This window comes from Micromys minutus, assembly GCF_963924665.1.
Source record: "Micromys minutus genome assembly, chromosome: X".
NCBI classification, from domain to species: Eukaryota; Metazoa; Chordata; class Mammalia; order Rodentia; family Muridae; genus Micromys; species Micromys minutus.
The window spans coordinates 90,804,079-90,817,903 of record NC_137970.1 but is presented as its reverse complement, the minus strand read 5'-3'; the positions used below and the strand labels follow the sequence as shown (position 1 = coordinate 90,817,903).

The window sequence follows — 13,825 nt, the reverse complement described above, 5'->3', positions numbered from 1 at the left end:
CTGGAGTTACAGACTGTTAAGAGTGACCTGATGTGGGTCCTCTGCAAGAGTAGTGCATGCTCCTAATCCATGACCAATCCCTCCAGGGCAAGGTTCTTAGTGGATAAAAAAAGGTGTTCATAGCATCTACAGATTGGGACGGAAGGAATCCAGGTATTCAGTTGTGTCTGAAATGCTAAGGATGTGCCAATTTTATTCACTTCCAGACAGTCACCTGATGTTCTTTCTGATGTGTTGAAAACATGGTTGCTTAGATGACATTTTCTTTATTTGATTACAAACAGTCAAAATGTGATAGCATATTATTAGCATCTTCCTGCTCTGTTTATGTAACCAACCCTGTTGAAAACACTTTTCTTACTGTACTCAGGTCCAACTCTCCCCCTGCAGTTCTTCTTAAGGAAGCAAATACACCATTGACTCTGGTTGCTGCTTTTCAACTTCCTGAACATAGCTTTCAGTATGGGACCTCCCCGCTTTCCTAGCACTTATGCTGGAAAGGAAGCAAGAGTGGTTAAAAACACAAGCTATCAATTGGCAAGAGCTTTCAAATCCTTGTCTTACAACTGCTAGAACTATGGTCAGTCACAACATCTCTCAAGCCTCATTTTCTCTATTCAGATAATGGACATGATACTTAGCAATGACTTTGTAAGAGCTGTAGAGATTTCTTATTGACTGGTGTATTATAATCCCTTAGTGAAAGTTATTTGTCATCGTCATCATCATCATCATCATCTTTTCTGGACTTAGGGATGGTTGATTGAAGTAATAGTTAATTTAGGCTTAGTTCCTAAATTCCCAGTTGAGATTGGTAGCCACAAGGGAGCCCTGGAGACCCTGGCCAGGCGTTTTCCAGAAGCAAAATCTTGGCAAACCTCCACTGTGTTCTTTTCTTTTCTTTTCTTTTCTTTTCTTTTCTTTTCTTTTCTTTTCTTTCCTTTTCTTTTCTTTTCTTTTGTTTTCTTTTCTTTTCTTTGGTGGTAGGGGGAGGTAGTATTTGGAGGCTCTATGTAAAACCTTAGACAGAAGCAAGTGATGTTAGCTCAAAAGAAAAAAGAACTATGTTTTGTGATGTGAAGTATTGTAGGCCCAGTTCTTAGGATTGGATGTAGCAAACTATAAATTCTTATCCAATATTTGCTAAAGATAAAAATCAAAGATTTCGATCCATATCAAGAGGACCATGTAGCATGGTCGTTAGTCTGAAATTATTTAATCCTCTATCCAAATGCACCATTTAAAAATCTTTTTCGAAAGTTAAAGATATAACTATAGATTTTTAAAGTTTTTAAAATCTATTTATCTCATGCTGGAGATTGAACTCATGCTCAGGAAGTACTGTACACCCAGTCTTAGGTCTCTAGACTTGCATTAACATTTCCAGGAAAATCAACCTTAATAATATAAAGACAAGTGATAAACAAGGTGAAGATTCAGCCCAGTTTCTGGAACAAAAGAAATAGAGGTTGTAGTATGAGGACTAAGCCCAGAAAGCCCAGATGATAACTTCAGGATTTGCTTGCCCCTGTAAATACTATGCTCCAAAGGTATGGGCAAAATTCAAAGAAAGAGGAGAATGAAGCAAGACTTCTAGACAAAAGCTGGAAGGAACTGAAACCAAGGCTGACTTTAATCAAATGAAAAATTTGAAGTTTTGGACATTGTTTGGGGATTGGCAAAAGTGGGTAGAAACCCAGAGGCAAAACCAAAACTGCTTGTCTTTGGTTTAAATACATATTAGACATGAAGTCGGGGAGGGAAGAAATTTCTTCCTGAGACTATTTTCCAGTTGTGTGGGTGTGTATTCTAGAGGTGAATTAGTTAACCCACTTTGGCTCCTGGCAGGCTTCACATGTGATGTACCTGCCCAGGAGCTCTGGATTCACAAGTGAAAGACTAATTTTGATATGCCTTGACTAGCTCAGTGGCTAGACACTTCTAAACTTTCCCATGGCTAGTAATCACTCCCGTCCAGTATCCTGGCTTCATACTTTCTAAATTTATATTTTATCTTTGCTGCCCTGTTACCTTTCAGGCAGCACCCCCCCAATAAGTCTGCTTTCCCTTTCCATCTATATTGCTGGATGACTTCTCTCCTGTAGCTCTTAAATCTGATCCCCCTGCCTCTGAGTCATGGTGATTCTCCTCTTCTGCTCCCTCTCTCAGTCCCTTGCACACTCCATCTCCCCATTGGCTGTACAGCAATTTTTTTTATTACCAATCCAAGCCAGGTGGGGGTAGAGATCCTCAGGTCTGTAAACAGCTTTTGGGAGCTGATTTAAGACAAAGCATTGGAACCAATTCTCAACACATACATATATATATACACATGAATATATATTTATATATATGTGTGTATTTATGTATGTATGTATGCTTTCCACTCCCTGATGACGAAGTATTCAAATATATGAGCCAATGGGGCCATTTTGGGGGCTGGCTTACAGTTTCGGAGGTTTAGTCCATAATCTTCGTGGTGGGAAGCATGGCAGCAGCAGACAAGGTGCTGGAGGAGCCGAGAGTTCTACATCTTGATTTATAGGCAACAGAAGGAGGAGACATGATTTTACACTGGGCATATCTTGAGCAGTTAAGACCTCAAAGCCTGTCCCCACAGTGACACACTTCCTCCAACAAAATTACTATTGCAACGAGGTCACACCTTATAGTGCCACTCTCCATGGGCCAAGCATTCAAATACAAGAATCTATGGGAGCCAAACCTATTCAGACCATCTCATTCCATGCCTTGACCCCATAGGCTTGTAGTCAAAGCACAATGCAAAATCCATTTATCCCACCTCAGAAGTCATGAGGGCTGTTTTATTCAAAACACCACACAGTGTCTTCAGTTTAAACATTAATTGATAAAGGCTTCATGGGCATTGTTCACACACACACACACACACACACACACACACACACATGCAATGAGTGTGTGCATCCTATATTGCACATTTGTAGAAGTCAGAGGACAAACTTACAACTTCAGATATTGATTCTTGCCTTTCAACTCCCTTTGTTTCAGACAGGGTCTCTTTACTGTTTTTCTATTGTATACATCAGGCTACTTGACCTGCAAATTTCCAGAGATTCTCTTGTCTCTGACCCACATTTTGCCATCAAGGCAGTGGGATTCCGGATGCTTCTGTAACCCATCTTAAGTTTACATGAGTTTTAGGATTTGAACTCAGGTCCTCATCTCTGCATGGGGGGGGGGGTACCCATGGAGCCATCTCCCAGTCTCTAGTAGTATCCATTGTACATAATTCTAGATTTCATTGTGATATTTATATATATATCATTTTTCTTCTTGTTGGCTTCTTTCATCAGTTAAGGAACAAAAGAATACCAGTATCCTAGGGGGAAACGCCCATGTTTGAAACTCCCATTCTTCCTTTTAACAGATCCAGTCTCTGCGCCCACGGACACTCAGCACCAGCCCACTTATTATCCGATCTGAGAAAATCTCTCAGGACTTGGAAAAACTTTTTACTGGTGACAGGACACCCAAGATCTCCAGAAGGAGGTCTTCACACCATTCATCAACACCAAGGAAGGTGAATATTAGTTTTAGTCTCAGGGATAGGTTTGACCCATATAAGATGTACTCTTTTCTATGTTCTCTTGCCATATCTCAATTCCCAGGACAATGTAGAGCAGTACTTTGAAAAAGAAATTGCCATTCTTGGCTTTTGATTTGCATCATGATTTACATTTTCCATTTGGTTTTACAAACCAAATGATCTCCAATTTAGCTCATAAATAATAGAAGACATTGTTTCAGAAATACATAATAGTTTGTGGATATGTTCAGTTACCTTAAGAAAATTAAAACAGAGCTTTTAAAATGGAAGCCAACACTGTATATTTTTAAATAAAAATTCAGAGCTTAGGCAATGCAATATTATTTCATAACTGTCTAGCATTAATAAGAGGCAGTTGGCACACTAGTGGGTGTGCATGCACATATGTCTTTTTATGTTTAGCTCTGCCAACCAAATACTATCCAGTAACAATTGGCACTTTAGTTGATTGCAATCATATTAACAGCTCTGTTGTCAAATTTGTGTTTACCTTAATTGGTTGTTGTGAACCTAAGTGAATTTACAATTTGAAGCCATCAGTACTGGAAACTAAGAGTAAACAGAAAGATACTTTATAATGAAAGTAACTGGCCAGTCAGAACCAAACTCTATTTTGATGCTAAAATATACTGTAAAGATTCTGTAATAGCATCTGGCAATGTAACATTTTTCAAGGCCTTGACTTTAAATCTTAGCACTGGGAAAAAGTGTATGAAGAAAAGCAGCTTTTGGCTGCATATGCATAAAAATTTAGGTTAGACCAAAGTAAAAGCAGACAGAGTAATTGGATTGGAAATCATTAATTTATGGAGTCGGGTTATGACTATTTTCTGCCAAACACCACTAAATCCGATGGATTGGGATGGGATGTCTGAGTTAGTGGAAGGGTTGAATTAGATAATATTTTTTTTTGGTGGGAAAATGTGGCTAACAGAAAAGTAAACAGTGAAACCATTTTAGAGTATGGTTCAGTGCAATTACACATGTCCACTACCACTGTATACATCCAGCACTTTTTGGTTCTCCTAAGTGGAAACCCAGTGCCTGTTAAGCAGTGACTCCTTATTCCTATCGTCTATCAAACTCTGATAAAACTAATTGAATTTCTTTGCCTTCATTTTCCTTTTTGATACATTTCATATAAATAGAATGAATAATGAGGTCTTTACAGTTAGATTTTTTTCACTTAGCACATTAGTTTTGAAGTTCATTCTTGTTGCAGCATGTGTCAGAGCTTCATTCCTATCTGTGGCTGAATGGCTGTCTGTAGGCATTACACTTTCTTTAGCCATTCATCTATTGATAGATATTCATGTCTCAAAAACAAAATGCAGCCCCTCAAATTGAACTGAGTTGAGTCAGGTTAACAGAGAGTAGTTATTGGGCTGTCAGGGAGAAGTCGAGTCTTTAGTATTAGAGCGATTTCTAATTATTCCCAGACATGAGTGTTTGAGCTCTTTCTGCCAAGATCCCAGACCTATTACTTCACTTTGGTGAGTCCAGGGAGTGTGCTGTTGGCAGCAAAGGCAGCAACAGTAGCTTCTGAGGATACAACTCTCATTGGCATCCAGGAGATAAGCTGGCCTGGTTGGATGATTCTTTAAACATATAGTTGACACAGCCTACCCACTATGGCCACTTACCCTCGTCCCCCAAATGTTTCCCCACAACCCAGTTCCCATTGCCTTCTCAACGAACAACCAGAAGGAATTAAGCAGAGTAGAAGAAAACATCCAGGCAGGTCAGAGTGGACAATGACTAAATCTGTTTCGGAGCAGTTTGAACGCTCCTTCTTCTGTCAGCTGCTTCCCTCTACTGGCGGAAAAGGGGAATGCATGCCACCAAATGACAGCCCTAAATGCTTGGGCTTGCTTTCTCAGAATCCCCTGGGATTGAGTTGAAAGGCATTATTACTTAAGCAGTTGCCACTACAATTTCTACCTTCCACATGTCCTTAGAGAGTGATGTGCCTGGTGTTTCAACACTTTCCAGTCTGCAAAGCACAGTGGGTTTCCCCCAGATTACTCTCATTTTTGCTGTTTTCGGCCTCCAATCTGGGTCAGGAGCTCAGTTCTTCACATTTGGTGAGAAAAGCAGTATGAACGGGTATCTCTAGACAGTTGGGATGAGCAGGGCTTAAGTCACCTCATACTTTAACCAAGGGATCCCCTTGCCTAATGCTTCCCAGTACCCTGTCATTCCCAGAACCTGGACTACCACAAACCATGAGAGAACCGAGCTACTAGAACTCTTTTCCCCCTCCAGAACCTTGTCTAAGAGGAAAAATAATTGCATGTCATCATGCACACAGGACCAGATACATTTTCACACCAGTGAATGGTGTAGAACAGGTGAAAGTCACTGCTGACTAAATAGCCCAGTCTTAGTCCCATCGAAGGATAACTGTTTCTATGTTACCACGTTCTAGGTTAGGTTGTTTGTAGGTCTTCCATCATGTTGGCTAAGAGAGTTCTATATATTGTTGCCCAGCTTCTTCCTTCTGACTACAATTCCTATGTTATTTTGTGTGACTTCCTTCACAATTCATTCTTAATGAGAAGTCTTTATTAAATTCATGTGACAAATCAGAGGAGAGATTTAACACCTTCCAATTACCACATAGAACCTGTCAGGTTACAAAGCACTTGGTTTTCTCTATAAGACTTTAAAGATATAAAAGAAGAGATACTGTCGTGCCCTTTATAGATGAAACAAGTGAGGTTCAGAGAAGTGAAATAATTAGGACAAGATCACAGAGCTGATAAGAGATAAAGCTGGGACTTGAACCTGGGATCCTGTTCCAAATCCATAGCAGTTTCCATTGAACCATGTGACTTTTCATAGTCCTATATATTTGAACAACCAATGGGCAGCAGTAGCAACAACATTGTTCATTATCTAATACAATGTAAAAGCTGCCAGTGCTCTGAGTCCTAACATGTTAAATATCAGCCATCATTTATGGGGGTTTTCTTTTGTGAGAAGCACCATGCCAAGCACTTCTCATGCACCAACTTATTTAATCTTTGCAGCAACACATCAAAATCTCTATCAATAATAAGGAGGGAGTCTGTAAATGATATAGCCAAACCTCAAATTAAGTGCTATTTAATTCCAAACTCCGTGTTGTGTGTGTGTGTGTGTGTGTGTGTGTGTGTGTGTACATACATGCTAAGAATGAAACCCTCATGTCCATGGAGCACATGCTTTACTACTGGTTCACGTCCTCAGCCTCCACCCTGCATATTCTAGTTTTCTATTTGCATTAAAGAATTGAAGCAATTGCACTAGGAGGGAGGATGCAGGCTACATCGAACCTCCACCTCCTAGAATGTTGAAGTTTCAAAAGTGCTGGCCTCAACAGCTTTTATCTGAGTGAAGCAGTAGCTGAGGAGACGCCATCAGGAATGGGGATGTGCACTTCTTTGAAACACCCAAAGGAGGGGAACGTCAGTCAGTAGCAAATCTTACACCCTGTGCCAGCATCTCTTAGCAAAAATACCCTTTACTGAGAACGATCTTCCCACCAAGAGCTGCTGCTTCCTCTGGAGGCATTACTAAGACAGTGTGCTTTACAGTGTCGCCTCACATAGACCCAGGCTCCCATCTTCAGTGTCACACCCTCCTGGACAGCTGCAGAATATATTTTCCCCAAAGTGCCAGCTTTCCCCAAAATGTTGGATGAAACCTGGGCCTAATAGTCTGTAGGTTTTCCATTTTTAAAGGGTGGCCCTCACCAGGTAGCCTAGGCTGAGCATGCACTCCAAATCCTCATCCTCAGTCTCTCAATTGTTAGGGTCTCAGACTGTGCCACTGAGCATGCCTATTACTCTTAACACAAGACCGGACTTTCCTCTGTCATGAAAAGCCAACCAAGCTACTATCTGTTTATCCCAAAAATGTGAGGAGAAAGACCAGTGACCTAAATCATCATGGCCCCAATTAATTAAAGTAAGCAATTAATTAAAGCAAGCTTTGTGTATGTGTGTGTGTGTGTGTGTGTGTGTGTGTGTGTGTGTGTGCTCTCGAGCATGTGTGGGCTGGTTCCCCCAAAGTGGGGTTCAAGATATAAGAAAGATGCATTGGATGTAAGGAAGACAAGGCTTTTAGAGCTCAAGGGTAGGGGTACCAAATGGGGGATTTGGTGGGCAAAATAGTTGGGGTTACAGGAAAGGAACATAAGCATAACAGGTTAGACCTAATGAGCCCCTGAAACAAATTCATGGCTGCGAGGTGGTCCTAACAAGGTAGTCATAACAGCAGGTTGTCATAACAACCCTTTTAAACAAAGGTAGAGTTGCAAGATGGCTTTGAAACAAAGACATGACTGCCATTCCTGGAACAGGCACACAGAACCATTTGTAGTTAAGGTTACAAGTGGTACATAGGCCAATCCTGGAGACACAGATTTAATCATAAACAGTGTGTCTTTACTGTAAGATGTTTTTTAAACCTTAGATGGAGGCAGGCTGGTTCTTCATATCTCTTTCCCAATATCTTCTTATCAACTACAAAGAAAGAGAGGGAAACCTAACAATACACGGGGAAAAAGATACAGTCATTAAAAGGATGCCTTAAGGGTGCATTATTGACTGAGCTATTTCCAGCTAGGTCTAGATACTTGACAGGATGGGAAAATAGAACTGAAATGGGTTTTAATTTTTCAACAAGCCTCTATCAAGCTAGTTAACAGCAAAAGAGTGTTCAGTTTAGTTCAGTTCCCTACTAACCAGTACTGAGGGATCCCTTACCTTGCTTTGCCTGAACCAGCTTTTTTCTCCAGAAAGAATGCCTATATTCAATCCCTTCTTACACACAGAAGAAAAGAAAACCTTAACACTCTGCACATGAGATCAGATAGTGTGAGTTGGTCTGAGGACAGATAGAGGAGCTGAGAAAAGAGAATTAGAGAAAGGAGTTCCATTCTCTTTCCTCACCTTTCTTTCAGACTCCTGCTAGAAAGGGGTTTAATTTGCTCTTCTTGGATAACTCATGCTCTCTTATGATTGATTTCCTTGGTAACTATTATAGGGGGATACTAAACAATATAGCTGAGGGAAGAGATGGTGCCTAAGAAGGAACCGAAGAAATCCATAGATCTCTGGATCCTGTTCTAAGAAAAGTGATAGCATTATTTATGAAATCCATGTGCTTTGATTTGCAGATGTGCTAGATCAGTTGTCAGTTCTTGTTCTCCACCTTGGCCCTAAAATACCCACTTGGAGAGTTTGTTAAATCATTCAAAAGCCCTTCTCTTGATATTCTTATCCTCCAGGTCTCTTTCATTTTGTTTTGGGTGCTGGGAATTTAATTCAGGGCCTTTCACATGCTAAACACATGTTCTACCACTGAGCTACACCCCCAGCTTCTGTCCAGTCTTGATATGTCCCTCAAATGTGCCTTTCAAGACCCCCTCTGGATGATTTTAATATTGTGGTATATGAGCTCCTGTACTAAGAAACACTGTCTAAAGTATAAATAATATTTTTAGTCCACTGGTGGGTTTCAAGAAATATGTAAATCCAAATACACTCCATTTCCACACAAAAGGACCTGTGGTATCCAGTTTGAGTTATATGTCTGAGTGTAAGTCCCCACAATCAGGTGATTTTTCTTTGACTTTTTAGTTCAGACTGGAGGAATAGATGTGGGTCAGTAATCAGATCAATGAAAGTTGACCTAACAAAGGAAGACTAGAGGTTGGGGTTAAGTTTGATACCTCCTTGGCTTGGCCTGTGATTGAGAATGAATGAACTCCCTCTTGTACATACCCAATCTGGAAATCAGTAGGGTTTTGCTTAGCCTGATCTTTCTCTTATATTATAGAGTGTCACTGGAGCAAACAATGCTATTATGTAGTTTTCATACGGCAAGATTAGAGAGGTCAAGTGAATGAAAATTTGTTTGTGTGATTTACCATTTAGCCATCCTACATTGGCTTTCATACAAAGCAACCTGCATAGTATCCTTTTAGGGTTTCTACATCTAGATCTTCTTCTTTTAACTGCAAATAGTGAAGACTTAGAAAGACTAAAATGACACAGGGAACAGACATATGCTGAATAAATTATATTGGGAAGGGTGTTTGTAAGTTAATGGATGGTAGTTGCATAAAGAAGTTAAGAATAGGCAGGCAGTGGTGGTGTACACACCTTTAGTCCCAGAACTTTGGAGACAGAGGAATGTGGATCTCTGAGTTTGTGGCCAGCCTGGTCTACAGAGTAAGTTTCAGGACATCTAGAGCTATGTAGAAAAACTCTGTCTCAAAAAGAACAAAATGAAGAAAAGAAAAAAATAGTTTAAGAAAATTTTGGAGCCACTATTAGTGCTGTGTGGTTGACCCCACAAAACAGATGCTATATATTCATCTCAACTTGATTAGAGGTGAAACCAGAAGGTGATCTAAGTTTATCATTAGCATCGCTCAGGCCCCAGATAATGAAATCAAGAACCTTGTTTAGAGCCAAGATAAACGGCTGAAATTATACCTGTATCAGCATTCAGTGGGGGCAATGTGGGGGCATGTGAACTCCATCTTTGGCCAAGGAGTCCCTGGCACTGTACAACCACTACTTATAAGGATAAACACAAAGTAAGCACGGCAGCATGTGCTTCTGATGTCCAGGAATGAGATGACACATCACCTGCTACTCAGTGTGACTTCTGTGCAGGTACTTAGGAGTGAGTAAACGCTGGTATATCTCTTGAAGGTGTAGAAAATGTTGTGTCCGCAATCCCCTTTGAGACTATTTTAAAGTTCCTACCAAGGAATGGAACCAAGTGTCCCAGCTTCAAGTAGTTTGGGGAGATGGAGCCCACTATAAAGAGGACAAGGTTACTCTGTCTATATTTCATTGGAGGTCAGAGAAATCAGTTCCTGGAGTCTTTCCATCAGCCTTGCACCCATGAACAGTAAATATAAATAACATTAGTGTGCTTTCTATGGAAACACAGCTTGTAAAGAGGCCTAACTCTCCAGTGCAACAGTCCCAGGGCCCCATCAAGGTTTACTCATCCAGGAGCGCATCTCTCTCTGGAGCAAGACGTCTTCCTGTTGATGAGAAAGGACATGGGACAGGAGAACATACAAGCATTCCACCCTGTAAATGCCACTAGGTGCTTGTGTTCTAATTGTGAGGACAGCATAGCATCCCTGTTACTTTCTGAGAGAGGGAGAACCCCCAATTTCTTTCCTATTTCTCATTTTCATTTACAAAGGAACCAAAGTGTGGTATTTAAACTGAAAAGGGAAAGAAAGTGGGCAGTCATCTACTAAAGGCTTCCTTAGGCCTTCTTCAGCAAGGAAGAAGCATTTCTTGCATCGACAGCAGGGGCAGCTTCTATATGGATTTTACTCACTTATTTTCTCCCACTCTCCAGAGCTTCTCTGAACTGTCCTCTGATCCTGAGCTATCACAGTCTTCTGAAAGCAGTACTCAGCAGCCCTCGGGTTTCAGCACCCCAGCCACCTCGCAGGGCTGCTTGGATTCTTCAGCCGCAAAATATAAGATAGCTTTAAACCCCCGGAAGCAGAAGAAGTCAAGTCTCACATCCGTAAGTCTTTCAAGAGATCTCACATTAAACTGTGTGAAAAAAAAAAAGGTCTAGGCTATGCCCACTGCTGTTAGCAAACTATATAGGTATAGATGTATCCAACCTTTTGATATTGTGCCATGGCATTGGTATGCACAAAGTTCATTCTTCAGAGTCATGCAACTGAATTATAAAATGGTGCCCAAAATATCTCACAATGTTTGAAGTTTGTGGTTTGGGGTTGGGCCACATTCATAGATATCTTTGGCCACATGTGGCCATATGCTTCATGAGAGACATAGGTTGAATACATTTGATGAGCAATACATACCCTAAGTAGGAATACTAATGTATATGGCACTGTCCTGGCCTTGATGGGTGAGCAGTGGATGAGCAAGCTTGTGTTGGTTGCATGAAATGTCCCGTCTATTTGAAACTTCTATAAACAGAATGAGGAAAGCAGAAACAGAATTAACTCTACCCATCCTGCTTATGGGTTTAGTGCCTGAAGATGCCCTGAGTCCTCTCTGAAGATGGTATTCAAGCCTAGTTTGGATAAAGATTCATTGACTTATGGAAAATATGAGACCCAGGAGTTATAAACTGTGGCACTGCCTCACTCATTCAGAGATTAGGCATCCAGCAATTCCAATAATCCCTAATTCAGCTGTTAACTCTTCCAGAAACATCCACTCATTGCCACAGAGTTCGGCCACGTGAGTTACTAGCAAGCAGAGCTACATTTAGGCAAAGCTAATGAGTTGGAATCTTAGCAGTGAGCTCAGTGGTCAATAGCTCATTAAGTGCTCTGAATGAGGACCTGGGTTTGGTTCTTAGCACTCATGTCAGATGGTTCACAACTCCAGTGATCAAATATCTTCTTCTGGACAGTTTAAGTACCTGCAGTCACACATACACATACACACATAGAGATGCTACACACACACACACACACACACACACACACACAATTAAAAAATAAATATTTGAAGATTTCTTAAAAATCACATGATAACAGGTACGTTAAATAAACTGCTTGTCATAAAGTGTATGGACCCAAATTTGATCCCAACACCCATGTAAACAATGGGTACAGGAGAGATCTGACTCCTAAGAGTTGTCCTCTGGTTTCTGCACACTCTCCGTGGCACATGCGCATACATATAGATAAGTATATGCAATAAATCCTTTTAAAAGAAAACAAAAGAACTAATGATTTTGTAAGAGGTTTCCAATTACAGTTAAGAAATCAAAAATATTGATATTTAAATGGATCTGTTAGCTAAAAAGAAATTAGCCAGTCAAACACCCAATTGATTATTTGGATATTCTGGACTAAATTAGTTGGAAGAGGCTTGGAGACTAGCGAGCACAAATATTTTACATCAAGAACAGGAAAGTACAGATAATTCAGGGACTCATCTAAAGTTACCTCTACCATTCAGAAGCTACGCCTATGAAGTCTCACCAACATGACAGCCAAACCTGAGCTGAACAAGAAACACATAAATAAAGTGAATGGAAGAAAGCCCAGGAGGCCTCAACCCTACACTCAAAGAACTATAGGCAACTAAGGAATGCTGAGGTTGGGAGAGTCTTTCCCAGGGGAGAGCACAATTTGTTTTTTAAATACTGAATGGTCACCCCTAAAAACATTAAAATACTGCTATATAGATTGGGCAAATACTACTTAGGAATACAGATACACATACATATATGTATGTAATAACTAATAAAAGTGTCGACGATTTGAAAGGGAACAACGAGGAATATATGGCAGGATTTGGATGAGGCAAGGGAAGGGTGAAACACTGTAACGATATTACAATCTCAAGACTAAAAATGGGGAAAAAAAGACATCTTCCTTTTGTACATGGATGAAATCTGAGTTGAGAGGGCAGCCCCAGGAGCAGGGTAACCCAGAGGCCACGGCCTACACATGAGTTGGTCTCTGAACTCCTCATCACAACCCTGGGAGGTAGGTGTTCCACTGTGGAAAATTTTGGGCAACTATTCTGGCATTCTGCTTGCTGCCTGGCTCACTTGTGAAAAGGTCTGAGGACAATGCCAATCAAAATAAAGTTCTCTCCCTCCCTCCCTCCCTCCTTCCCTCCCTCCCTCCCTCCCTCCCTCCCTCCCTCCCTCCCTCTCTCTCTCTCTCTCTCTCTCTCTCTCTCTTCCTACTTCCCTCCTTCCACCTCCCTCCCTCTTCCCCCTACCTCTGTCTGTCTGTCTTAAAAAAAAAAAAAAACAACTTTGTTTCAGGCAAAAGTAAAGCAGGAAGAGCAACTCCACTCAGTGCTACCCAAAGAGAAGACTATAACGAAGACAAAACAAGCTGAGCAAAAGGAGCAGAGACAGGACAACAGTCCAGGTTTGCAAACGTTCGTTCACTGCCACTCAGTGGATCTTGGGCTTCACTGCACAAGGGGGGGTTGTATTGGGTGTTATAAACAAACATGCTCCCAGGGCTGCTGCCCTAAATTCTCTTGGGGTTTTTAGTGAGCTGGAGAGAGGCTTCTGGCTTTCAGAGGAAAGCCATTCTCAGCACTCAAGCCCCAGGACGATCTTACACCTGTAGCTTCTGTAGGCACCTCTCTGCACACACACACACACACACACACACACACACACACACATAAATAAAAAGTACTAAAAGCCTATGCATGCATTACATCCCTAGACACCTCACCATAGCTTGGG

General features: G+C 41.0%; 1 protein-coding gene across 1 annotated transcript in view; it reads left to right on the top strand.

Annotated features, from left to right (window-relative positions):
- The window catches only part of KIAA1210, a gene marked incomplete at both ends in the record, with an annotated part of 38,896 nt that overhangs the window by 13,275 nt on the left and 11,796 nt on the right, over window positions 1–13,825 (top strand). The window contains 3 exons of the mRNA XM_080910185.1: window positions 3,410–3,562; window positions 10,970–11,143; window positions 13,388–13,496. Coding sequence (XP_080766311.1) covers window positions 3,410–3,562; window positions 10,970–11,143; window positions 13,388–13,496 — 436 coding nt within the window. The remainder of the gene's footprint in view (window positions 1–3,409; window positions 3,563–10,969; window positions 11,144–13,387; window positions 13,497–13,825) is intronic.